Source organism: Pogonomyrmex barbatus, unplaced genomic scaffold (assembly GCF_055798465.1).
Source record: "Pogonomyrmex barbatus isolate J1 unplaced genomic scaffold, ASM5579846v1 scaffold9, whole genome shotgun sequence".
In the NCBI taxonomy this organism is placed as follows: domain Eukaryota; kingdom Metazoa; phylum Arthropoda; class Insecta; order Hymenoptera; family Formicidae; genus Pogonomyrmex; species Pogonomyrmex barbatus.
In genome coordinates this window covers 7,117,388-7,144,524 of record NW_028297193.1, presented here as the reverse complement: position 1 = coordinate 7,144,524, position 27,137 = coordinate 7,117,388, and the positions used below count along the sequence as shown (strand labels likewise).

Here is a 27,137-nt window from a genome sequence, read left to right as displayed (position 1 = left end):
GTTGGTGATCAAACGGGCCCAATTCCTACCGGGATTTTTCGGATATATTCGATTTTATGTGAAGACTGTTTTATATATATATACATATCATGGACCTAAGAATGTATGAACGGAATGTATGGACCGAGAAAATATATTATCAGTTAGGGCAAAGGGGGCAGTGAAATTAGCGGTAAGGAAGAACTACATGCATATCAGATCGATTCGGATTGACTCGGAATTATTCGGCAATTCGGCTTCCAGATATTCGCTTTTAAAGTAAATGCATGTTGTGGCCACAAATAAAAACTTGTGCAAATTTTAAAATTTTATAGTTATATTATGAGTTATTAAAGTGCATATTAAAGTAGTAAATACATATTTATATACATATTAATTCTTTTATATCAGTTTTCATTACGATTAGCGTTAATTTTTCAAATTCGATCCGTCATATTGGATCCGCCATCTTGAATTTTGAAAATCTAATAGCGGATTCATAATCCCCCAGTGACTCCAAAAATCCTTTATGTACTAGCTTTCATAAAAGTCATTATAAAAATGTGTACTTCCAATAGTTAAAACATTTTCTGGTATTATTTGTGACAATAAATTCATTTTGCCCCCATCAAGAGGCATCTGAGCTGACATTTCAAAACGGGACACACGGCATTTGAAAGTAGGTATTTCAAGCTACAATTTGCGTAGCATATTTTTAGTTACAATGTATTCTGGGCAGGGGGGGTCCGCACGCACGCACGCACGCACGCACGCACGCACGCACGCACGCACGCACGCACGCACGCACGCACGCACGCACGCACGCACGCACGCACGCACGCACGCACGCACGCACGCACGCACGCACGCACACACACACACACGTACACACATACACAGGATATCTAAAAAAATGACCAAACGGTCATATGCAAGAAAAATAGATTAAACTGAGTCCTGTACTATTTCGCGATTTTTGCAATAGTTAACGAGTTATTAATTTATGAAAATAGTCAAATTGCAACCGCGCGATGAGATAAGACCGCCCAGTGAGACATTCGTTCGCCATCGCTAAGCACGCATGGAGTTGTTGATTGCAAGCGGCATTGGCCACGCTTTCATCTACGTATGTTATGTGAGCCTACTGCTCCACGCATGCCTAGCAATGGTGAATGCGTGTCTCTGGGCGGTTTTATCTCACCGCATACTTGCAATTTGACTATTTTCATAAATTAATAACTCATTAACTATTGCGAAAATTGCAAAATAGTACAGGACTTTTCGACTCAGTTTAGTTCTGCTCTACCTGCATATGACCGCTTGGCCTTTTTTTGGGGGATACTCTGCATATATATAATACATATATATTTATATTTATATTTATATATGTTACGTCCAGACTCCGAAATTATTACTTACAGATTGAAGGGATGGGGCAAGGAAAGACGCACCAAATATCCTCTCGCAAATGACCGCTCTGAAGCGTGCCTGCGAGTCGGAATAAGAAGGGAGGGTGTGCGTCACGGCGGGGCCCGACCACGAACCAGTCGTGAAAACTCGTAATTATTTTGCGAAAAAATACCACCTCAGCCAGGAATCGAACCTGGATCTCCTGCTTACCAGGCAGGCATCTTATCCTTTCGACTACCGAGGCATGTCGGACGCACCGTACAGCCGGTACGGGTCAACGTCTTGAAAGACTATGATTCCGACTGCGTGACTGCGTGACTGCGTTCCGACGTACGTTCATCAGTCCGTTAATTTAGGCAAGAAAATTTAATTTTTTTGCTTGAGATAGGATCATATGCGATCCCCGAGAGCGGGCGGGCGGGAACGAGCGTGATGAGAAGGTTAAGTTAAGAATAAATAAATCGATTTATTATTAAAGTAAACATTTAATTAATTAATGTAAAAGGAACAAAATACAGGATTAAAACACAAAATATTTAAACATAAAGAAGAAATGGTACGCATAATAATTACTCGGTAGATAATGGTAACGATTAATATTCTTTCGAATGCTTGCATGTGAATGGAAGAAAAAAATGTAAGTGTAGCGGGTGTTACAAAAGGAAGTCGTCGGGCATGGCAATTCGGGGTAAGACTCTACGTTAAAATATTTAGGGCCATGCTCGATTTTTATAATATAAATGGATAAAAATAATATTTTAATAGAATATTTTAAATAAATTTATGTAAAAGTGTTAAACCTTAAGCGCGATAAGCCCAGAAAGGTAAGTGAGGGGAGCAATGGGAAACGATTGGTAATGGGTAGATAACAAATAATATTAATTTATGCAACTTACAACTGAGATGACTGAGAAATGTCGTTGCAGATAGCTAAAGACAAAATGGGAGTCAGGATCAGCGGCTAGCGATTAGTTCTCTGCAGAATGCTCCTGGGATTCCACTGGGTGAGGTCGAAGAAAGCAGAGGCGCACGAAAAAAAAGGAACACTCCCATTTGGAATATAAACAAAATGATAATTAAAGAAAATTACGAATTTATTTTAATTTATCCGTCTCAATGTTAAAATTTTAATAATTAAATCTGCAATTACTTCGGCGAGAATCAACAAAGGTTAAACCGAGACTTAAAAAGTGAATGCGGATGCGAACGAACGCGAATGCACATGAATATCCGTAATGAGCTCGTGAATACTGACGGATAAGAGTGCATGAACATTGATGGAAAAAAGGTTTCCTCCGGGAAGGATCTTAATAAAAAGTTGTTTCTGGGAAGGATGTTAATAAAAAGCTGTGGAGGTAGAGCTTCGGTTCGAAATGAAAAATATCTCACGGATCTTTAACGATAATAGGAGTCTTTAGCGAGTCGTTAGAGAGGGGTTCGATGTGGAGGGAATTAGTCTATCGTAGATTTGAATTTTGAAAAACGAGTCTGATTGGTAGGGGGGTAAGGAAAGGATTTTTAGGGAGGATAGTTAATGGGTCTGAGCCTCTGTTAATATATAGCATTATCTTAACATTTGTGGCTAAATGGGTGGTCGGCGGATTAAATAACTGATGCCACGAAGGCGACTATTCGCGCAGCCTGTCATGAGAGAAAACAGATACCTGCTTTCGCAGTTTATGATTTTCCGTCGTCGTTAGTACACTAAAGGTTTCTTTACGTTCGATATATGGCTGTCAAATGTTATTTTAGTTTGGTTACAATTCAGTCGGGTTTTATAGTTTATTTGTTAGCTCGAAAAGCGGGCCTTCAACAGTCTGAGATTCGCATTGTCGACTGGCGTCCATGGAGCTTGAGCTCGTAAAAATTATTTTAGCTTATTATTCAGAATAATTTTTTACACTGTATCGGAGCTCGCTCATTCGCTCCGAAAAAGAAAAGAATCATGAAGTTCTTCGGATATAAAAGTACATATTTATATTTATATTAATATAATTATATATTTTAATTATATATAATTAATACATTTATTAATTAATATATATTAAATATATTAATATATTTAATTATATATAATATATATATCTTATATGATACTATTTAATTATGAGTAAATTCTCTCTCCCTCTTTCTCTTTCTCTCTTAATTTTTAATATATAATTTATTTGAAGTTGTGTACAAATTTATAAAATAACTTAATTTTTTTGTAAATCTTTCAAAATGTAACTTTTACAAACTTTAAGACTAAATATTATTTGCTCTTACAAAAAAATGCATTTTATTCTCTTTAAAAATACATGTAGATAATAATGAAAATAACAATACAGAATATTTCATATAAATTCTTATATATATATATATATATATATATATATATATACAACAGTCTTCACGTAAAATCGAATATATCCGAAGAATGTCTAGTAGTCGAAGTGCATGTAGTCCCTCCTTACTGATTGTAGCTCAGCTACCTCCACGCAACAAGTTCTATCTATATACTCTTAGATCCATGGCTAACTCTGTTTGCAGAAACTTTCACTGCCCGACGCTAGCCGAAGTTATGCGAGTAGACGCGAGCACACGAGTTGCTTGCTTGTGTGGCATGCTATAAGCTTTTTAAATCTGGCAGCTCTAGTGCAAGAACGTGCTGCAATTAGTACACTAGATGTCATCGATGCCTTCCCACTTGAAATTGATTTTGTCCGTTCAGACGCATCTATATATCTGTTCATTATGATTGTCAGGTTCGCCAACGTTACTTCGGAGTTGTATGTAATGTATACATATACTGTGTTCGGCATTGTAAATCTGAGATGCGAGCTAGCAGATGGCTTGAATCACGTGATCTTTGAGTAATCCGAGCACCAGTGATGCTAATTTTAAGACGAGAGTCACGAGAGAATCAGGGAGTGGGGATGCCGCACACAAGGCGAAAGCATGTCCGTGAGAGTTCGAAAGTTCGGCCGGCGTCGGGTAATAGACGAGGTTAGCAAACCTAGTCCTGACTCTTTTGCTGTTTATTCTCACAACTAGCCTGCTCGTTCGGCGATTCTGACTTCTGACTATCGAAACGATCGCGCTTTACGATATAGGCTACGTTCGCTTTAGCGCTTACAGTTATAAGCATTATATCAATAACATTGACATACAATGTTTGTTATATTAAAAAAAAAATGGAAATTATATCTGTAATTAGAAAATAATAAAGAATAGATATAATAGAAGATAGAAAAATTAGAAAAATAAAAAATGTTATTATATTTTTTTGTATTTTTTATATTTTTTAATTTTATTTTTTATTATATTTTTTACACATTTATCTTTGTAACAAGTGTAATATGTGCACATTAAAACAAGATAAAATTTTGTGCAGATGCAATGTTCTTTATAGATATTATATTATATATTATTTATTTAAACTTATTGCTATTATTATTATTTACTATTATTATTATTATTTATTTAACTTAATGCTTTAATCATTTGATGAAACATAAGCAATTATCCTTTTTGCATATTATTGTTGCATATTAGACGAAGATAGACCAGCAATATCGTTTGCAGCATATAGCTGAAAATTTTTCTTTTGCTTTACCGAAGAAATAACATATAATTTATCTGTCGACATAAAAGATAAATGCTTTTCATCGAGCTTCATGTTTAAAGCAGTTTCGTTTCTTGCTTTTAATGCTGATTTCAATACACCAACGGCATTTACAGTAGTCGACGATAATCTGTTTCGTTTTTTTGTTTTAACATCTGTTAAGAGGGAAAATATTCTTTCCGGAGCTGCATTTGAATTTGGAAGTGCTCTAATAGAATTCAAGAGGAATCTTAAATTGGGATATTTGGTTTCATTATTTAAATATTATTTTTGTAAAATTTCCTTCCACATATTATCAAAATTTAATTTTAACAAATCTTGTTTCTCTGTTATTGAAAAATCTGAATTTAAGGCAAACCATTCTTTCTTTAAATCGTTTTTGTCAAAACTACCCATTCTTGCAGCAATAAAAGAAAGATCATAAAAAAATGATATTTCCCTATCAGTACTCAATAAAGCTGTATGTAGTGAAAGAATTTGTAATTTTGATAAAAATGTATCACTTACTAATCTTTTGAAAATTTTTTCGGCTGTAGTTATGTAAAGTCGCAAACAGTTCTCTCGAACCGTTGCAACCATGTTTGCGTATCCATCAATTGATGAAGATATTCTTCGCACTCCGATCATAAAAAAAATATCATTTAAAGATTTATGATTTATGATTTTCTGTCTTACAAAATGTTATATTTGGCAAATGTGTCAAAATTTCTGGTTTTATAAAATTTGTACAAATTTCTTTTAAAAAAATCAATTTGACTGTAACAGATGTATCCTCATTTTCTCAGCTTGAAAAAATACATTAAATATATTAAAAAAATATAATGTATATTTTAAGAATAGCAAATATGCTTTTGTATCTACATTCTGCATAACACGCAACAAATTTTCTGCAGAGGTACCTTTTTCGATCACAATCATTTTATTCAAAAAATGTTATATCGTATTCCAAAATTGAAGAAGTCTGTCGGTACACACGTGGTGAGAAAGCCGTGGTGAGAAAGCGTCGTGTATTACACAACTTTACAATTTTCCTTTCTTCAAAACATTCACTTAGTTTGGTGAAAATAGACCATCGCTTGGGACTACAAGTTATATACGTCAATACCTCAAGCTTGTAATTCTTTTCAAGAATTCTTCACAAACTTGAGGTATCTTAGCACACGCGGCATGCGAAGCTAATGAAGCAGAATGGCATGGACATGATAATGTCAATACATTATAAAAGCTTGTTGCGTAAAATATATTTTGCGAGCATATTTGACATGTAATATAATAAATCATAATAAAGTACAATTGTAAAGTACAACGAGAACCGGTACCGTGGTCAGAAAGGTTCCGTATTTTTATATATTACATTTCATTCATGATTTATCATCATGAATTATTAAGAATGCAAACATTAAGAATGCAAATTATAAAATTTATTTATCATATAATCTTGTTTTATATTCTTATATATCCGCGAGGAGGTATCGATATCATTTTCAAAAATTAAATTTTCTTTTTCTATTCTTTTAAGACACATTCAGAAATATATTTTACGCAACAGGCTTTTCATATATATTTGCATTTATTTCTTATATTTGCGACAAGTCAATCTTACATTCAATCATAGTCGCAGTATTCATTAATATAGAGTCTGGAGTAATTATTAATACTGAGTATCGGAACTTTTCTCATCCTCCTCTTCCCTCCCTCTCTCCCAGCATCAGGTGACGTGGTCACTCTCATAAGCCACCTCATGACGGATTATTTAACAATGAAGACTCGTATTATAATATTATTCCAAATTACGCTGTTGATTAGAGCGGACGGAATAGAAAAAGAATCGTCTACGTAGTGAATATGGATTGTCAATAAAAGTAATAGTTGTAATAAGTTTAGCTTTAGAATTGTTCAGTGTAGTTAGTTAATGCAATTGGCTACTTCTGTTTATTAGCTACCTCTATTTAATCAATAAGTTTTACATTTTTGGTTTTGCTATATTTCTACTTTGATATGGAATCGTGCGATGCATTGAAAAAGAAAGTAAAACGAAGCTTCTCAGAAACTTGGCTTAATGATGAGCGATTTAAATTTTGGATACAAAAAGTACCTTTTGATGATAGTCTTTTTCATTGTATCGTATGCGCTAAAAATTTTTCGTGTGGTCCAATATCAAATATTATAAGACATGCAGAATCTGTGCAATATAAAAAAAATATTGACAAAGATGTATCATCATCTGATAATGATAATGTAACTTTTGAACAAAAATCATTGTATCCGAATGTATTTAAGCAGCAATGGTTAGAGATCGAGCAATTTAAGCCATAACTACGCGAAGTGCAATGTGATGCAAATTTATTTGCATCATGTATGATTTGCGAAAAAACTATTGCTGGCGGTTTATCGCAAATCTATCGCCGAATCTAAAATACATAAGAATAATTGTGAAAAGTTTGATGAAATAACAAGCAAAGACTGAAAGTTCGAATGAAGACTGTAACATAGAAATTAGCTATCTGTTTTCATCCTTTGAGGAGCGGAAAACATTCGCGGAGATTCGATTTGCTGCTTTAATCGCCGAAAAAAATATTTCACACGAAAATGCAAAAATAATACTCGATTTTTTAAAAAATGTAGACAAAGATCCTAACGTTTTGAAAAGTATGACTATGAGACGACAAAAATGTACGAATATAATTACGAACGTTTTATGTTCAGTTGAGACGGATCGTGTGATAGAAAATATTCAAAATACAAAATTTTCTATTTTTATAGATGAATCAACAGATATTTCTAGTGAAAAATGGACATTTCATGTTCGATATGTTCATATTGAAACATTAGAAGTTCATTCGCAACTAGTAAAATTAATTGATATCGATGCAACAGATTGTAGTGCGGAAAAATTGTTTAATGCATTTAAATATGAAATGTGGAAACTACAAATATTGTTGCCTTGTCATGTGACAATGCGTCCGTTATGGTCGGAAAACATTTATCTTTCAAGAAAAAATTGGAGATGTGCAATAATGTATTAACATTATCATGTCATTCTGCTTCATTAACTTCGCATGCAAATTTTATAATTTGCATTCTTAATGTTTGTATTCTTAATAATTCATGATGATAAATTATGAATGAAATGTAATATATAAAAATACGGAATCTTTCTGACCACGGTATCGGTTCTCGTTGTACTTTATAATTGTACTTTATCATGATTTATTATATTACATGTCAAATGTGCTCGCAAACAAAAATATATTTTACGCAACAAACTTTTATAATGTATTGACATTATCATGTCCATGCCATTCCGCTTCATTAGCTTCGCATGCCGCGTGTGTTAAGATATCTCAAGCTTGTGAGAAATTCTTGAAAAGAATTACAATCTTGAGGTATTGAGATATATAATTTGTAGTCCCAAGCGATGGTCTATTTTCACCGAACTAAGTGAATTTTGAAGAAAGGACTCACAAAATTGTAAAGTTATGTAATACACGACGGCTTTCTCACTACGTGTGTATCGACAGACTTCTTCAATCTTGGAATACGATACAACATTTTTTGAATAAAATGATCGTGAGCGAGAAAGGTACGAGGGTGAAAAGTTTTGAGCCTAACAGAAACAAGTATTTTTTCGGTCAAATATAGTTTTATTTTTCAACATAATCTCTTTTTAAGTCGATACACTTTTCCCATACTCTAACCTCTTTAACTCCTCCAAATAGTAGTTGGCTGGTCTTGCGCAAAATAGGCGTTTACATATGCGATGATCTCTTCGTTCGATGAAAATCTCTGTCCTCCAAGCGAAACTTTAAGCTTAGAAAACAGGAAAAAATCGCTGGGGGCCAGATCTAGTGAATACGATGGATGGTCAACCAATTCGAAGTGCAGTTCGTGAATTTTGGCCGTGGCGACCGCCGAAGTGTGAGCAGATGCGTTGTCTTGATGGAACAGCACTTTCTTCTTCTTCAAATGCAGCCGTTTTTTTGCAATTTTTGCCTTCAGCTTATCAAGTAATGATGCGTAATACGCTCCCGTTATTGTTTTACTTTTTTCAAGATAGTCGATACACACAATTCCATGATTATCCCAAAAAACAGTCGTCATTACCTTCCCAGCTGATGGAACCGTCTTCACCTTTTTCGGAGCAGGTTCATCCTTTGCAGTCCACTGTTTTGACTGTTCTTTTGTCTCTGGAGTGTAATATGTGTAATGATGGATCCAAGTTTCATCTACAGTTATGAATCGACGCAAAAAATCTGACTCGTTTCGCTTGAACCGCTCCAAGGGCCTTGGAAATGTTCATTTGAATTCGTTTTTGATCTAAAGTGAACAAACGCGGCATCCAACGCGCGGATAGCTTGCGCAGATCCAATTCTTCAATCAATATATAACACGCGTTCTTTCGATATGTCCATAGCCTCTGCTATCTCTCTAACCTTGATTCGACGGTCGTCCAGTACCATTTGGAACATTTTCGATGTTATCAGCGGTAGTCGCAGTTTTTGGCCGTCCCGAACGCTCATCATCAGCCAAGCTGATACGACCACGTTTAAATTCAGTTGTTCATCTTTTTACGGTGACAAATGATGGGGCAGAATCCCCGTAAACAGCGTCCAACTCGATTTTAATTTGCGCAGGTGTATTGCCTTTCAAATGTAAGAATTTAATCACGGTACGATATTCAATTTTTTCCATTTTTACAAAAACACTGACATCGACTGACACAAATGACTGTCAAACAACAACTGAGCGTTTAAAATGACTGAAATTTTCACAAAAGTCTTTCAAAGCATATACTATTGTAGTATGATTGAATGGTTTTGACGAGTAATGTCATCTTCATGTTAAGGCTCAAAACTTTTCAGACTACCCTCGTACATCTGCAGAAAATTTGTTGCGTGACATGCAGAATGTAGATACAAAAGCATATTTGCTATTCTTAAAATATACATTACATTTTTTTAATGTATTTAATACATTTTTCCAAGCTGAGGATACATGTTACAGTCAAAAGCAATTAATTTTTTAAAAGAAATTTGTACAAACTTTATAAAACCAGAAATTTTGAAACATTTGCCAAATATAACATTTTGTAAGACAGAAAATCATAAATCTTTAAATGATATTTTTTTAGGAGTGCGAAGAATATCTTCATCAATTGATAGAGGATGGACACGCAAACATGCAACTGAGAGAACTGTTTGCGATTTTACATAACTGCAGCCGAAAAAATTTTCAAAAGATTAGTAAGTGATACATTTTTATCAAAATTACAAATTCTTTCACCACATACAGCTTTATTGAGTACTGATAGGGAAATATCATTTTTTCATGATCTTTCTTTTATTGCTGCAAGAATGGGTAGTTTTGACAAAAACGATTTAAAGAAAGAATGGTTTGCCTTAAATTCAGATTTTTCAATAACAGAGAAACAAGATTTGTTAAAATTAAATTTTGATAATATGTGGAAGGAAATTTTACAAAAATAATATTTAAATAATGAAACCAAATATCCCAATTTAAGATTCCTCTTGAATTCTATTAGAGCACTCCCAAATTCAAATGCAGCTCCGGAAAGAATATTTTCCCTCTTAACAGATGTTAAAACAAAAAAACGAAACAGATTATCGTCGACTACTGTAAATGCCGTTGGTGTATTGAAATCAGCATTAAAAGCAAGAAACGAAACTGCTTTAAACATGAAGCTCGATGAAAAGCATTTATCTTTTATGTCGACAGATAAATTATATGTTATTTCTTCGGTAAAGCAAAAGAAAAATTTTCAGCTACATGCTGCAAACGATATTGCTGGTCTATCTTCGTCTAATATGCAACAATAATATGCAAAAAGGATAATTGCTTATGTTTCATCAAATGATTAAAGCATTAAGTTAAATAAATAATAATAATAATAATAAATAATAATAATAGCAATAAGTTTAAATAAATAATATATAATATAATATCTATAAAGAACATCGCATCTGCACAAAATTTTATCTTGTTTTTATGTGCACATATTATACTTGTTACAAAGATAAATGTGTAAAAAATATAATAAAAATAAAATTAAAAAATATAAAAAATACAAAAGAGTACAAAAAAATACCAAAATACAAAAAAATATAAAATTTTTTATTTTTCTAATTTTTCTATCTTCTATTATATCTATTCATTATTATTTTCGAATTATAGATATAACTCTTTCTAATAACAGATATAATCCATTTTTTTTTAATATAACGAACATTGTATGTCAATGTTATTGATATAATGCTTACAACTGTAAGAGCTAAAGCGAACGTAGCCTATATCGTAAAGCGCGATCGTTTCGATGGTTTCGATTAAAAGTCAGAATCGTCGAACGAGCAGGCTAGTTGTGAGAATAAAAAGCGAAAGAATCAGGACTAGGTTTGCTAGCCTCGTCTATTACCCGACGCCGGCCGAACTTTTGAACTCTCACGAACATGCTTTCTCCTTGTGTGCGGCATTCTCACTCCCTAACTTTCTCGTGACTCTCGTCTTGAAATTAGCATCACTGCCAAGCACTGATATTAATTCCGAACGATAGCACAGAGTACAGAGCTGTCAGAGTTATTGTAAAACTGTTATTTAAGGTTATAAGGTTATAAGATTACAATGTTTTTTTATGTGAATGTTTAACGTACTGTTAACCGTATATTTCTCTGGTTTTTGACATTAAAGATTACAAGATTCAGACTAAAAAAAAAATTAAAATTGAATATTTATTTTTTAATAAAATATAAAAAAATAAAAAATTGATGAAATGTTTTTATTATTTAATGGTTTTGTTATTTAATGGTTTTTATTATTCTTTTTATGATTTTTTTGTCAAGGAAAATGAATTAAAAACTTATGTAAATATTATTCACTATCAATTTTTATTATTATTTCATAGATATTGTTTGTGAATGCAGCCATGATAACTGATAATTGTTTATGCTGGCTGCTTTTCTTTTAAGTGATACTCTCTACACAAATATTATTTTATTTTGAAAAATAGTTGCTATAAGTTATAAATTTTAATTTAGGCGCGTAAAATTAAATTATTTCTGCGAGCTCGGTTTTTAAATCCGATGTGAATCAAGGAACTTGATTCGCTCTAAAAATGTTAATACCGAACGCAGATGAAATGACATCTAGCAGAAAGATATGAATTGCCGAACGAGAGATGAAGGAGCAAATAGATCTGTCTTTGATTTATAAAACACGCAGTAGTATTAAAAAGAAAATATTTCACTGCTATGATATGTTTTATTAGTGTTATTAATAGTATAATGTAATATTAAATTTAATATTATATATTAATAACAATATATAATATTAAAATTATGATGAAATGCTTGCGTTTTTAGTTCTTATTATTCATTTTATTTAAGTTTACATTTCATTATTTATAGCCGGTAATACTTAAAGTTCAAGTTTGAGGTATTATAATAAGATTTTATAATAAAAAGCGATAATTGAAATAATACAAAAGTGATAATTGATGTAACAATGCAAGAAATAAAATCAAAATAAAAAAGTTTATTAATGTAAGAAACAAATCGATATATTAAATTTTTTAAAATAAAAATTCTAAATAAAAATTAATAGACATAAAATTGTAAATAAATAAATATTTTAAATAAATTTTGTTTATTTTGTCTTTTTTTTATATTTATTTCTTTCTTCGATATTGAAATTCAAAAACTACAAAAATAAGAAATAATACAAAAATCATAATACTATTTAATATCACTATTAACAATAACATTATTTTAATACGCTGTACAGACATTAAGTAAATAGTTTATAAGTTATTTATTATTAATTAAATTAATAATTTATTATATTATAATTTACAAGATTTTTAAGAACGATAAATATATTACAACAATATATTACAATAATCGAATTACATTATAACAAGAGAAAAATAAAGATTGATAAATTATACAGTACAGCATAAAAACTGTTTCATTATGGATTAGAAAATACGAAGAAGGCGATATAGTCTTCGAAGCTTTAAAAGATCACAGGAAAAATAATACAGGAAAAACTACAGTGCAACGGGAGCGTCCCGTTTGACCGTTGCAATTGGCACTCACAGCAGCCGATGCCTAGAGATTTTCCTCTGTTCAAACGCTATGAGTGGCTAATGATCAATTGCAACGTGATCAAACGGGCCCCACTTCAGTGCAAAGAAACTGTTCGATTAATTTATAGAAATGCTGCTGTAATAGTAATTTTCTAATTTCTGAAAGCACAGTAAAACGATTAAAAGCTGCTAAAATTCACTCACCTACACCCGTAAAAAAATTTCACTCACACAAGCTTATAAAAATCAAAGAATCGAATTTCTTATGTAATATTTAAATATTTCACAAAAAGAATGGAATGCTATATGAGTAAACAAAAAAATTTTTTTTCAACAGAAGACGAATGATATAGAGTATTGCTTAGCTGGAGAACGTCTAAATCCGAAATATGTGTTTTCCTCTAGATACAGTTGAAAAATCATATTAGAATTTTAGGAAAGCATGATGTCTGCAGGATTAATGGATATTGTAGAAATATCACCACGTATGAAGATTATGTCAAAATTTTGGATTGAACAGTGCTTGAACAGTGAAAAAATTCTAGGCGACGGTCCCTGTGAGTGGCTAATGGTCAATCGGGACGTGGTCAAACGGATGTCACCCGAAATTTTGGAAGAAATATTGAAAAGTTAGTGCAAAACAAATATATCCTGAGGAACAATATTCAATTATCATTGTGCGAGAAATTATTAATCTATGTATTCTTCAAGTTCAGAAATGGTTTCATGCGAATCCTAACTTTGAATTAATACCTAGACCAGTAAAATCTTTTGATTTAAATCCAATCGAAAATATGGGATAAGATAAAAATATCCAGAAATAACTGAAGCACATAGCTAAAGCTTCTAATTTTCACATTTTTCTAATTTTTTGCTTCTAAAAAAGAAAAATTTGTATATACAGATTATTTAGAAAAAAACTTTTTTAAGATGCACAATATTGAAGTATAACACTACTCTCAGAAATCACAATAATGGACTAATAAAGGCGGGATTCTGCATATGTCGACAACGAATGAAACATGAAATAGATAAGGAGAGAACAGGATAGACAGATAAATCAATCATATCGATAATTTCGATGTTTCTGAAACATTAAAATTAAAATTTATTCAATTTAAAGATTTTCAAGTAAACGGTTGCTATATAGATACATGATACGCCGTTACGTGAATATTTGATATAAGATACAACTGTCTCCGAATATTTACCAATATGGAATCTAAAAACCATCTTTTTGGATAATTTGTTGTATCCGTCTTGGCATTGAGTTCACCAAATTTTGTGTATAATTAGGACTCAATGCTAATTCGTCCCATATTTGATAAACATGGTTTCTTCATGCTTCTTTGATTTATAATTCACCAGCTATTCGGGATCTTTTTATTTTACCATACATTTTATCCATACATTTTCGATCGGATTTAAATCAAGAGATTTTGCCGGCCAAGGTCAATTCAAAATCAGGATTTGCATGAAATCATTCCTGAACTAATCTTGAAGAATGCACAGAACTATTGTCTAGCACAATCTAATTGGATAATTGGATATTGTTCCTCATATATTTGTCTTGCATTAACTTTCAATATTTCTTCCAAAATTTCGACATATTCTTCAGCATTCATACGTGGTGATATTTCTACAATATCCATTAATTCTGCAGATGTCATGCTTCCTCAAAATCCTAATGTGATTTTTTTCACTGTGTCCAGAGAGGACCATGTATTTCGGATTTAGACGTTCTCCACCTGATCGCCTTATTCTATATCGTCCATCTTTTGTAGAAGAAAACATTTTTTTGTTTACCCATATTATAGCATTCCACTCTTCTTGTGAAATATTTAAATGTTGTATGGCAAACTTGATTCTTTAATTTCTATAGCTTGTGTAAGTGCAATTTTTTTTACGGATGTATGTGAATAAATTTTAGCAGTTTTTAATCGACGTCTTATTGTGCTTTCAGAAATTGGAAAATTACCATTATTGCCATTAGCAAAACTGTTGCAACAGCATTGAAAGGATTTCTATCAATTAATCGAATGATTTCTTCGTCTTGTTGCATTGTAGTTTTTTTTTAATTCTGTATTATTTTTTCTGTGAACTTTTAAAGCTTCGAAGTTGTCTTCTTTGTATTTTTTAATCCATAATGAAACAGTTTTTATGCTGCACTGTATGATTTGGGCAATATTTATCTTTTCTATTCCTGCTATATAAAGTCCGATGATACAATCCTATCTGCTTCCGATAAATTTGCAAATATATGTCTTTGCATATTTATTAAATTTATTGAAATATTATTATATACTGCGATCGCTGCCCTGAGTTCGTCGGTCGCCGGTCTCACAAATAGCGACCGCGCGGTCCAAGTCCGCCACACGTCCGCACTCCCGGATCGAAGATAACCGGCACACGACAGCAACACTTTAATAATTTGTTAATCGCTTACATACAACACGGTTGGGTACCAAGCACGCGGTACAAAATTACGAGACTTCGTAATTTTGTTCGTACACGGACCGAGGCGCGGCACGCGGCGACGGAATGCACGGCTACTCAGAAGTCATCATGTAAAGGGGATGGTTCAATGGGGCGTTATTCGAGGGGAAAAGAAAGAGATCATCAAATAATTACCATTGATAGTTAACAAGTATTAACAGTTTATTCGCGAATCTTCCAATACGACTCCGAGGTAGTCCACAATACAACTTTGATCTCACCGATCACGTGGCGCACGGCCGAAGATCACGCGACGTAAACAAAGATGATCGGCAGTTTCCAAAAATTTCGGTTTAATACCCGCAGTAATTCGTCAACGACTTCTCACACAAAATTCGTTACAATGAGCCTTTGAGATTCTGTGTGAGACTGGCAGCAAAATATATAATACCCAACATGCAATTAATTAGCGCACATAATTGTTTTAACGCAAATAAGGCGATAATAAGCGCGCGATAATCCGCAGCCCGAACGATAGTACGCGCAAGCGAAAATATGCAGCAAGCTAAGCTCGCGATCGAAAGCGGAATAGCGTAACATATGAAAATAGCAAACAGCAATCGAACGTTAACGATAATTTGGAACTGCACAATACTACACGGAAGTGATCCACAATCACTACGACAAATCGACATGCAAATGCAACGCAATTTAACAGCGCGATACAACAATTAATAGCTGCCGGAACGGCAAGAAAAGACAATGCATACATTAATTATAAAACGGCAAAAGAAACATTAACGGAGGTGACTTAACGTGGCCGCTGGGAGGCGAAACGTTGTCCGGACTTTCTTCTAAAGAGAGTGATTGCCACGACCGTCACAGGCACCGGCACTGTTACACTCTAACTATCACTCACAGAAATTCGCGCTACCGGCGCTTCCCGCGACGCTCGCTTGATTCACTCGATGGAAGTGACGGCTTTACACGATAAAACAGCTTCGGCTCATCAACTACGTTAGCTATGTCTCTTCGGCAAGTCGATCACGGCTTTCGGATTCACGTCTGTACAATATGAGCGCACCACGAGAAGTGATGATCCCACGCCCTCGCGGGATACACGCAGGCAATCGCCTCCTTCTCGCGATTTGAGGTAGTATTATCATTGGCTGAAAATCGGCTAATCGCGCGGCCCTAATCGCGAAGTCCTCGCGGGAAATTCAAATGTGGCGGCATCTGCCACGGCTTCTTGACTCTTCAGGCTCTAAGATTCTCGCATCTCCTATCATCAACTCGGTAGCCTTGCCGGACGTTCCATGACCGGGGTTCTCCACGTTTTGTTCCGTGAGATGGCGCCTTCCCCATCCTCGCCTCGCTCGCTTCCCGATCGGCAATGACAACTTTTCAAGCTGAAACGAGATCTTTTTCAAAAGCATTTCCCTTCCCGCTAATACGAGTGCGTGGGATAATACAATCTGCGTGCTACAATGCTTCCGCGATGCTCCTTCCTCAGCTATTCCTCAACTGCATCCTTGTATCAGCCCGGTTTTCATCCGTCAGTGAGAGCACATACATGTGAAAGACAGCCGCCCACTCCGCGCTCTGAAAATAATTATGGTCGCCGCACGCGGCCGCGACAATAGGTTCGCTGGTCAAATGACAATTGTCCGCTTTCCTCCCCCTCTCGGAGGACTCGAATCCGACTCGAGCCTACGGTCCCTTGTGATCGGCAGCTATAAAGCATCACGTCACAATACTTATTAATATTCAGATTGAGAGTAATATTTATTGATTAAACAAATAACTATTATTAAAGCTGCATTTCGATATTTATTGCCAATACTGAAAATATATATTTTAGGGCACATATATATTATAAATTTTCATAATTTTCATTATTTTTTTCATTTTTTTAATTGTTAGTGGTAAATAGTATTATTATGATTAAATTTTTGTATTATTGCTTATTCTTGCAGTTTTTGTATTTCAATCAAAGGAAAAAATATCAAAGGAAGAAATAAGCATAAAAAGAAAAGGACAAAATAAACAAAATTTGTTTAAAATATTTATTTATTTACAATTTTATGTCTATTAATTTTAAAAACTTTTATTTTAAAAAAATTTAGTCGATTTATTTCTTACATTAATAAACTTTTTTATTATTTTGATTCAATTTTACTTCTTGCATTATTATATCAAGTATCACTTTTATATTATTTTAGTTGTCATTTTTTATTATAAAATTTTATATCTCAAAATTGAACTTTAAATATTATTGGCTATAAATAATGAAATGTAGACTTAAATGAAATGTGTTGGCGTTATTATCACTAGATGAGGCGCCCCTTCGCAAAATGGGTAATATGGGTAGCGTGAGGACACCACCGTGCGCTCTTCTTTACGTACATCTCTATAAGCGTTCATGGTATCCATGTTTGTATCGCCCAGCAAGGCTATTAATAAAAGTTCTGTGTTTCATTTTATCTGCATCGAGTTTGTTTTTGGTGTCACTCTACAACTCTAATAGGTTATAGGTCCAAACACCTGGCATTCAAAAACAAGTGTGTTACCGTGCATATCGAAACATTGTCACGCGTACGAGCGTGAGACCTGCGTGATCGAAAGACGCGAGTGCTGTGTTGCATGTGCAGAACGGACAGGTTACGCGTAATAACAAGATACGGGCGCAGCGGAATAAACACGTTATCGCGATTAATCGAACTCTAAGTGATACATGAAACAGCGTGGTGCGAACAGCATCGTGCGTATACCAAGGCGCTCGGACGATAATTATGACACATGGAAACTACAAATGTGCGAGGGGGGGGGGCGTCGATCGAAGTCGCACGAGTAACATGAGTAGAGGTAAAAAGCGCTCCTCAAAAAGGTAAAAAAAGAGAAGCAGAATTTCGGAGGAAAAAAAGATAACTAAAGATAACTAAGAGAAGGGAGAGATAACAGAGAATAAAGACAAGAAATTTTAGGAAAAAATTCAAGAAAAAGAGGCAAGTCAAGAAGGAATATATAAAGTTACGTCCACGTCTTGTCCATTATGTGGACAAGATAGCAGAAAAGGTAAGGTGACATCTAGTAATTGTCACCTGCAAGATCAAGATCGATAAAGTAGCAAAGAACTGACAGCGATAAATAGAGGTAGAAAAAAGTCTGAGCGATAAATCAGGAAACAATAAATGAATAGCACGAACGAACAGAGGACAACACAGGAAGAACGAATGCCGATGAGGGAAAAAGGAGAAGGAAACAAAAAAGGAAACATAATTTTAGACTATCTAATACCAAGAGTCGAAAGCGAGAAGTGAGGAGTCGATTGATATTTTAAACAAAAAAAGAAGAAACAAAGAGGAAGATAGAATCGAAACGAAAAGGGAGTTTAGGAAAATTCAAAAAAGCAAGGAAAATCACAAAATCACCGTCACGAAGAAAAACATATTATAAAGAAGAAAAAGGATCGATAACGAAAACAGAGGGAGGTGCAAAAAAAGACAGAATGAGAAACTATGAAGAAGACATAAGAACAATAAAATAATTTATAAAAGACATCAGAGAAGAATTGAAAAATGCAATGGGAGAAATAAAAGCAATCAAGGATGAATGGAGAAAGAAAGAAGAAAAGTGGGAAAGAAGAATCAAAGAAGCTGAGAACAAGATAGAAAATTTAGTGATAAGAAGCAGAGAAGATGAAGATCTACGGGAAAAAATTAGGAAATTAGAAGGATTAGAAGAGGCAAGAGAGAGAAGAGAAAGAAGAAATAATATTGTAATAAAAAGATGGGAGATACCAAAAAGAGAATCATTAGAAGCAGTGGACGAAATGTTAAGGAATGAACTCAACGTCGAAGCGACTGTAAATGAAGCATATTGGATGAGAAGAGGGACAAACATGATAACAGTAAAAATAAAAAGCAAGGACCAGAAAAAAGAAATTATGATAAAGAAATTATAATAAAGAAAAAGAATCTGAAAGGTAAGAATATATTCATAGATAATGATTTAACTTGGAGAGGCAGAAGGAAATACGCATAATAACAGAAGGAAATACGCATGATAGCAGAAGCGGAAAAAGAGAGGAGAGCCAAAGTGAAGATCGGTTATAGGAAACTGCAAGTCAACGAAAAGAAGTTCGTATGGAAAGAGAAGAAGGGATTAAAAGAATAAAATTTTTGGAGCAGACAGAGCTCCGTAGGCTCATAGATAATGAGCAGACGGAGGGAGAAAGATCCCACATAGCCATTCCGCCGAGGTCTGCGAGAGCACAGGAATACAGGAAAGGAATATAAGAAAAAAGACGAAAATGAAGGAAATAAAAATATAGAAATAAAGATAGAAACAAGAAAACTTAAAATTGGCTTCTAGAATGTTGCAGGATTGAACAACAAAGATGCGCAATTTTGGGAATATATCAAAGAATTCGACATAATCGAAATGATCGAAACGTGGATAGAAGAAAAACGCTGGAATAAATTAAAAGAACGTATGCCGGAGAATGTCAACTGGAAGTGTCAACACACTAAGAGAGAGAAGAATAAAGGAAGAGCGATAGGAGAAATTATCACAGAAGTAAAAAAAAATATTGAAGAGGAGATCAGGATAGAAACAAAAGAAAAAAGGACTGAAGGAGTATACGTAAGAAGAGTAATTATAGAAAAAAATAAATACAGTAAATACAGAAAAAAATAAATAACAGTATATAATAATCAAGGAATAACTGAAATTATGACAGAAATCAAAGCTTTAATACCCGAAAATAACGAAGGAAATCTTTCATAGGAGGAGATTTCAATATCAAAATAAAAAAAAAGAAATGCTTATTTGGAGAAATGATAGAGACAAGTTAGGCAGAAAATCAAGGGACAAGATGTTAAATATCGAGAGTAAGAAATTTCTAGAAGAGATAGAAAAGAGGGGATGGAACATTCTAAACGATAATATACTGAAGATGAAAAAGGAGAATTTACGTACATAGGTACAAGAGGTAGTTCAGTAATTGATTATGTAATAAGAAACACCGAGACAAAAGAAAAGATTGAAAAGCTAGTAGAAAAGCAGAAGAGAGAACAGAATCGAATCACTTATCAATTTGTGTGTGTATATATATATATATATATATATATATATATATATATATATATATATATATAGGCCGAAGATAAAATACGCTCCTTGGACACAGGAATAAGAAGAAGAATCCCAAATAAGAAGGGAGGATGTGCGTCACGACGGGGCCCGACCACGAACTAGTCGTGAAAACTCGTAATTATTTTTGCGAAAAAATACCACCTCAGCCAGGAATCGAACCTGGATCTCCTGCTTACCGGGCAGGCATCTTATCCTTTCGACTACCGAGGCATGTGATGATATTTATCGCAATAACGTGTTTAAAACAACAAGTCAACAATACAATGACATACACACATATACATATATTACAATATACACACATATATATATATATATATATATATATATATATATATGTATGTATATTTTCTCAAATCCCCACGACCGGTACTCCAGAGAGATGATGGTCCTATTCTCTCGATGGATGCAGGTCGGACGACTGCAGCGGCGACATTCCTCCAACGCCATTGGCAAATATACAAATAATCCTCCTGGAGCACGACAGGAGAGATTGCATTAAGCATGGCTCGAGCCCCCGAAGAAAACAGGGGCATAAACTTCAAGCAACAAATATGGACAGGGGCATAAACTTCAAGCAACAAATATGAACAGAAGAAGGAATTGAAAAATTTAAGGAATTTTAAGTTCTCGGAAATTTAAGAAAACAAACCTGGAAGATGCATGGACAGAGCTAAAAGAAGGGATAAAAACAACTACACAGGAGAAAGAAATATTTATTAAAAAAAGAACACTAAGTGAAAAAAAGTGATGAAATAAAGAATGCAGAAGAGAAAAGAGAAGAAGAGAAAAAACTCAGGAGATTTCTCAGAAGAGCTAAGAAGAACAGAGAGCTATTAGAAGAATATAGATATCACAAACAACAATACTAGAATTTCTGCAAGATAGGAAAGAAAAATTTAGAAAAGAGAAGAAGAAAAAACAAAGAAAATCAGTACGGAAACATGGAAGCATGGAAATACATAAACATGGAGAGAAGAAAAAGAGAAAACATATCAAGACGAATTTCAAAAGAGGAATGGAGACAACATTTTATGGGACTTCTCCGAAAGACAGAGGAAAAAAAAACGGAAACAAAAAAGGAAGAACAAATATTAGATACAGAAAATGAGATCACCTTAACGGAAGTGGAAAACCAAATGAAGAAACTGAAAAAGAAGAAAGCCGCGGGCGAAGGTGAAGTAAAAAACGAAACCTGGTTATACTGTACAGACGAGGCAAAATACAGGTTATTAGAGATCTTACAGAGAATTTGGAGGGAGGGTTTCCCAAATAGTTGGAGGAAGGGAGTGATAGTTCTTATATATAAAAAAAGTGACAAAGATGAGGTATTATCGCGATATCTTACTTCTCAATACGGCATATAAAATCTACGCCATGATCATAGAAGAAAAGTTCAAAAAGGAGGTAGAGAAAAATAAGATTCTTTCAGATACGCAAGCAGGGTTCAGGAAAAAACGTAGCACGATGGATATTTATATATTAAACTATGCTGTGGAAAAGGAAATAAGTAAAAAAGGAGGAAAAGTATATGCTTTTTTGAAAGCGATATTATAAATACCTTCGATATCATAAATAGAGAAAAATTATGAATAATAATAAAGAAAAAAGAATTAAATAGAGACATTTATTAAGGAGAATAGAGAAAATATACGAGGAAACAGTTAATACTGTGCTAGTAAACATACTTTAAGGAGAAAACATACTCTAAGGAATTCTGGACAAATGCAGGAGTAAGACAAGGATGCCCTTTGAATCCAACATTATTCGCAATATATATAGCGGATTTAGAGGAGGCTCTGCAAAGGACAGGCGGGAGGACTGATGCTCAACAAAGAGAAGATATGGAGTCTTGCGTATGCAGATGATATCATATTGATGGTGTGGCTAACGATATAAGAGAAATGTTAAATAGATTTACAAATTTTGTAGGGAAAAGGGAATTAATTCTCAATGTAGAAAAATGATGACGTTTAGGAAAGGGAGTGGAAGGAGGAAAAAAACAGTGGTTTTGAAACGGAATAGAGATAGAGGAAATCGATTATTTTAAATATTTAGATTACATATTTAAATTATAGGTACAAAGTAATGATGGCGCGGATAGACTCAAAGAGACAAATAAAAAAGCTATATGTGCTATGAAGCAAATTTGGGAGATAGGGCAAAGGAAATTCGCTGGAGAAAATTCAAAAGGAAAATATGAATGTTTGACCATTTAATAAAGAGTATATAAGAATAGAATCAGGTAGGGCGATTAAATTTAAGGAAAAAATTAGGGAGAAATCAGATAATAAAATATTAATAGAGTGCTAGGGAAATAGAAAAAAAAATAAGAGGAGATTGGAGTCGGAAAGAGAAATGTATTTTCATAGGAATGAAATGTCGGGAAGAGAAGTTAAAAGTTGTAGAGAAAAAGGCGTGAGGTTGTAAGCAACTAATGGCAAGGGACCTAGAAGTATAAAAACAAATACAACATAATAAAATCCAGAAGTTGAAATATGGGAAAAGATATAAAGAATTATGTACGATAGGGATACCCGAATATTTAAAGAAAGGTAGTCACAAACACTTTCAAAGAATTATTGCGAGATTTAGACGAAGAATTAAGTAATAGATACTGGCGCGAACAGGATAAGAACGTATGTAGGCTGTGCAATATTGAGATTGAAACATTAGAACATTTGGCGACAAAATGTATAGTAGAAATAAGAGATAACACAAGAATAAGTCAGTTGCTAGGAGAAAAGGGGGAAGAAATCAGTTGAATGAAAAAAATCGTAAAAGCAAGGAAAGAGAACAAATCCAAAGAAAATATAGAAAAGTAGGAAGATAGGCATATAGCAAAGAGATTTAACCGAAGTAATTAAGCTTAAGAAAATATTCATATATCATATTAATACGTCTTAGATTTATACATTGTTATGTAAGATCGATGTAGAACCCATTTCAAAACCGAAAGGCAAGAAATAAATAAATATATATAACTAAATGCGCGCGTTATTGGTAAAAAATGATGCCTGGGGCTATGTGAGTGGCGAGATAGTGAAACCCGAACCAGCGCAAAATAATGCAGTAGCGATTCAGTACTGGAATATCAAAGACAAAAAGGCGAAGTCAGATTTGAATGATTTGAATGCTTTTGATTCTGTGCATAGGTGCTACTTAGCTCAAGTTAATTAAAAACTGCATAACTTCACACGAGATATGGATTAAATTAGAGAACGTCTTTCAATCAAAGGGACCTGCTCGCAAGACCACATTATTGAAGAGTGGGTCTCATTAGTGCACAGTACACACATCAGCCGCTACTTAGGAATTTTCCAATGGACCACCAATTAGAAAATTTTATATTTAATTGGTCAATCAGCGTTGTGTGCTATCGGATCCCCTCTCTCTTGAAGAGCCTTACTTTGTAAAAGATGGAAGAGAATGGTGACGCACGTCATTTGCACGATTTTTTCGATGCGGTCGATAAATTGTCAGACATGGACGTACATATAAATCTGGATCAACTGGCAGTCATGATGCTTTACAGCCTTCCTTTAAGTTATGAAAATTTCAGGATTGTTATTGAGAACTGGGATCAGCTTCCCACGCCTGAGAACTCACGAACTAAGATCATCGAGGAGAGTGATGCGAGAAAAAATACAGCGTCCTCGAACTCGATGCAGGGCGCCATGTTCGTCAGAAATCGAAAAGCTAAGAAAGGGAAGGAGGATTCAGGCGATAACAAAAAGAAGCAATTGACGACCAGATCGTTCATGTACAAGTCACAAGTGTCATCGGAAGGAGCACAAGGCTTCCGAGTACGAATGGTAAAAATTTTTCAAATGTATCCTTTTTGTCGATCGAAAATAAATACAAGTGCCAAATAGCAAATGACCGTCGATAATGTGTAGTGTCTTAACAGCGGGTGTCTTAGCATCTTTGCAGGGACATCAATGCTTTTACGAGAATCAGCAATAATGAGACAAGCAAATTAAAACTAGCAAGTAGCGCATCCGCAGAAATCAAGGTCAGGGATGTAGCAAACATTTCGACGACCAAGAGGTACGAAGTGACTCTACATGATACCTTGCACGCTCCGGAATTGCGTGCAAATCTGTTGTCCGTTTCCAAAATCACCGACAGAGGCTATGTAGTGACATTCAATAAATGGAAAGCCACGGTGACGAATAGAGAAGCACGTTAAATTAATTGCGAAGCGCTCCGAAAATTTTTACTATGTGAAATGGACATCATCTGACAATTATCGAAGTGCGGAGACTGTTACTAATCGAAGCGGTAAATCAACGCAATGCGCCATTCAAGTTTGATATCGATGGATGGGTCACCTCAACTTCCGTAACTTGGTGAACGCGTCGAAGAACGAGGCAATCCGTGGAATCAAATTATCAAACAGAACTGTTTATATTATTTATTTATTATATTTATTTATTAAATATTTATTTATATTGTTAATATATAATATTAAATTTAATATTACATTATATTATAAATAACATTAATAAGCATATGTATATCATAACAGTAAAATATTTTTTTTTATACTGTATATACAACTCCAAAGTAACATTAACGAATCCGACAATCATGATGAACAGATATCTAGATGCGTCTGAAAGAGGAAACCAATTTCAAGTGAGAAGGTATTGATAACGCCTAGTGTACGTGATTGTTAAAAGCGTTTGAAGTGAAGTTGTGTTTGCGCGATGTGTTTATGTGGTTATGACAATATTTTGACAAAATGGACTGGCAAAAGTTGGAACAACGTTAAATTTTACGTAAAAATGTTCTCCATAAGCCATGTTCCCCTTTGTATCTTTTTGTAAATCACAGTAGCAGATTTGTCAAGCTTTAACCCCCGAAAATCCCTTTTTGGAAATTTAACGTTGCTCCAACTTTTACTAGTCCATATTGTCATAACATTGCCGTAACACGGGAGACACCCGTTTGACCACGTCCCGATTGACCACTAGCCACTCACAGCGCTTGAACAGTGGAAAAATTCTAAACGCTGGCCCCTGTGAGTGGCTAGTGAGTAGCTAGTAGTACCGGTCGTGGGGATTCGAAAGAATACATGTATATATGTATATTGTAATATATATATATATATATATATTACAATATACATATATACATGTATTCTTTCGAATCCCCACGACCGGTACTACTAGCTACTCACTAGCCACTCACAGGGGCCAGCGTTTAGAATTTTTATGTATATATGTATATTGTAATATATATATATATATATATATATATATATATATATTACAATATACATATATACATGTATTCTTTCGAATCCCCACGACCGGTACTACTAGCTACTCACTAGCCACTCACAGGGGCCAGCGTTTAGAATTTTTATGTATATATGTATATTGTAATATATATATATATATATATATATATATATATATATATATTACAATATACATATATACATGTATTCTTTCGAATCCCCACGACCGGTACTACTAGCTACTCACTAGCCACTCACAGGGGCCAGCGTTTAGAATTTTTATGTATATATGTATATTGTAATATATATATATATATATATATATATATATATTACAATATACATATATACATGTATTCTTTCGAATCCCCACGACCGGTACTACTAGCTACTAGTTCTATATATATATATATATATGTATCATTGTATTGTTGACGTGTTATTCTAAACACGTTATTTGCGATAATATCATCACATGCCTCGGTAGTCGAAAGGATAAGATGCCTGCCCGGTAAGCAGGAGATCCAGGTTCGATTCCTGGCTGAGGTGGTATTTTTTCGCAAAATAATTACGAGTTTTCACGACTGGTTCGTGGTCGGGCCCCGCCGTGACGCATACCCTCCCTTCTTATTTGGGGTAAATATAGTAGCTATATTTTATAGCATCTTATTTTGTTCATTAGGCCATAAAATATATAATATAATTAATTGAAGAGAAGAGCCAAAAAATAATCAGGATGTTAATAGATTCAATAATATTTTTTATGTTTATATATTTTATATATATTATATATATTATATATATATTTTATAGTTTTTCAAACTGCGTGTGACTTTAGTTTTAAAACAGTTTTAAATTAAGATAAATAAAATTAATAATATTACAATATTAAATTAATTATCAATTTAATATTGTGATATTATACTAATTCAATTTAAAACTGTGTTTCAAGACAAAACAATGGCAATTTGAAAAACTAGAAAATGTATATACAATCACATAAGAAGTATTATTAAGCATTGTGATCTTTTTATCTTGATCTTGATTTTCTGATTATGATCTTTCCTCTATTGCTTAGTCCTCTTCTTCAATTAATTGTGTTATAAATAGTATTTATTTAAAATTATTGTTATTTATCTCTTTATGTGCATAGGACGTCGTGTATTTATTTTGTAACCGTTCCACTTAATCTTATGCCTTAAGTA

The 27,137-nt window shown here is 33.7% G+C and overlaps 2 protein-coding genes and 1 non-coding gene across 4 annotated transcripts in view; 2 read left to right on the top strand and 1 right to left on the bottom strand.

Annotated features, from left to right (window-relative positions):
• Positions 1-1,561: 1,561 nt before the first annotated feature.
• TRNAT-GGU (transfer RNA threonine (anticodon GGU)) lies at positions 1,562-1,633 on the bottom strand. The gene has a single exon. It is a non-coding gene; the product is annotated as a tRNA-Thr (tRNA).
• Positions 1,634-3,847: 2,214 nt separating this feature from the next.
• The window catches only part of LOC148934575 (uncharacterized), a 33,799-nt gene continuing 10,509 nt past the window's right edge, over positions 3,848-27,137 (top strand). Inside the window, exons 1-3 of one of the 2 annotated variants that reach the window (XM_089084485.1) lie at positions 3,848-4,374; positions 10,125-10,236; positions 10,538-13,247. In XM_089084485.1, the coding sequence (XP_088940611.1) occupies positions 4,327-4,374; positions 10,125-10,236; positions 10,538-10,830 (453 nt within the window). In that variant the 5' untranslated portion in view covers positions 3,848-4,326 and the 3' untranslated portion in view covers positions 10,831-13,247. Of the gene's footprint in view, positions 4,375-10,124; positions 10,237-10,537; positions 13,248-27,137 lie in introns of those variants that run through there. The other variant, XM_089084486.1, reaches the window with a different exon arrangement.
• Positions 19,490-25,736, top strand: LOC148934576 (uncharacterized). The gene is made up of 2 exons (XM_089084497.1): positions 19,490-24,499; positions 24,618-25,736. Exons 1-2 carry the CDS (start codon positions 24,104-24,106, stop codon positions 24,648-24,650), a joined length of 429 nt encoding a protein of 142 aa, XP_088940623.1. The 5' UTR covers positions 19,490-24,103; the 3' UTR covers positions 24,651-25,736.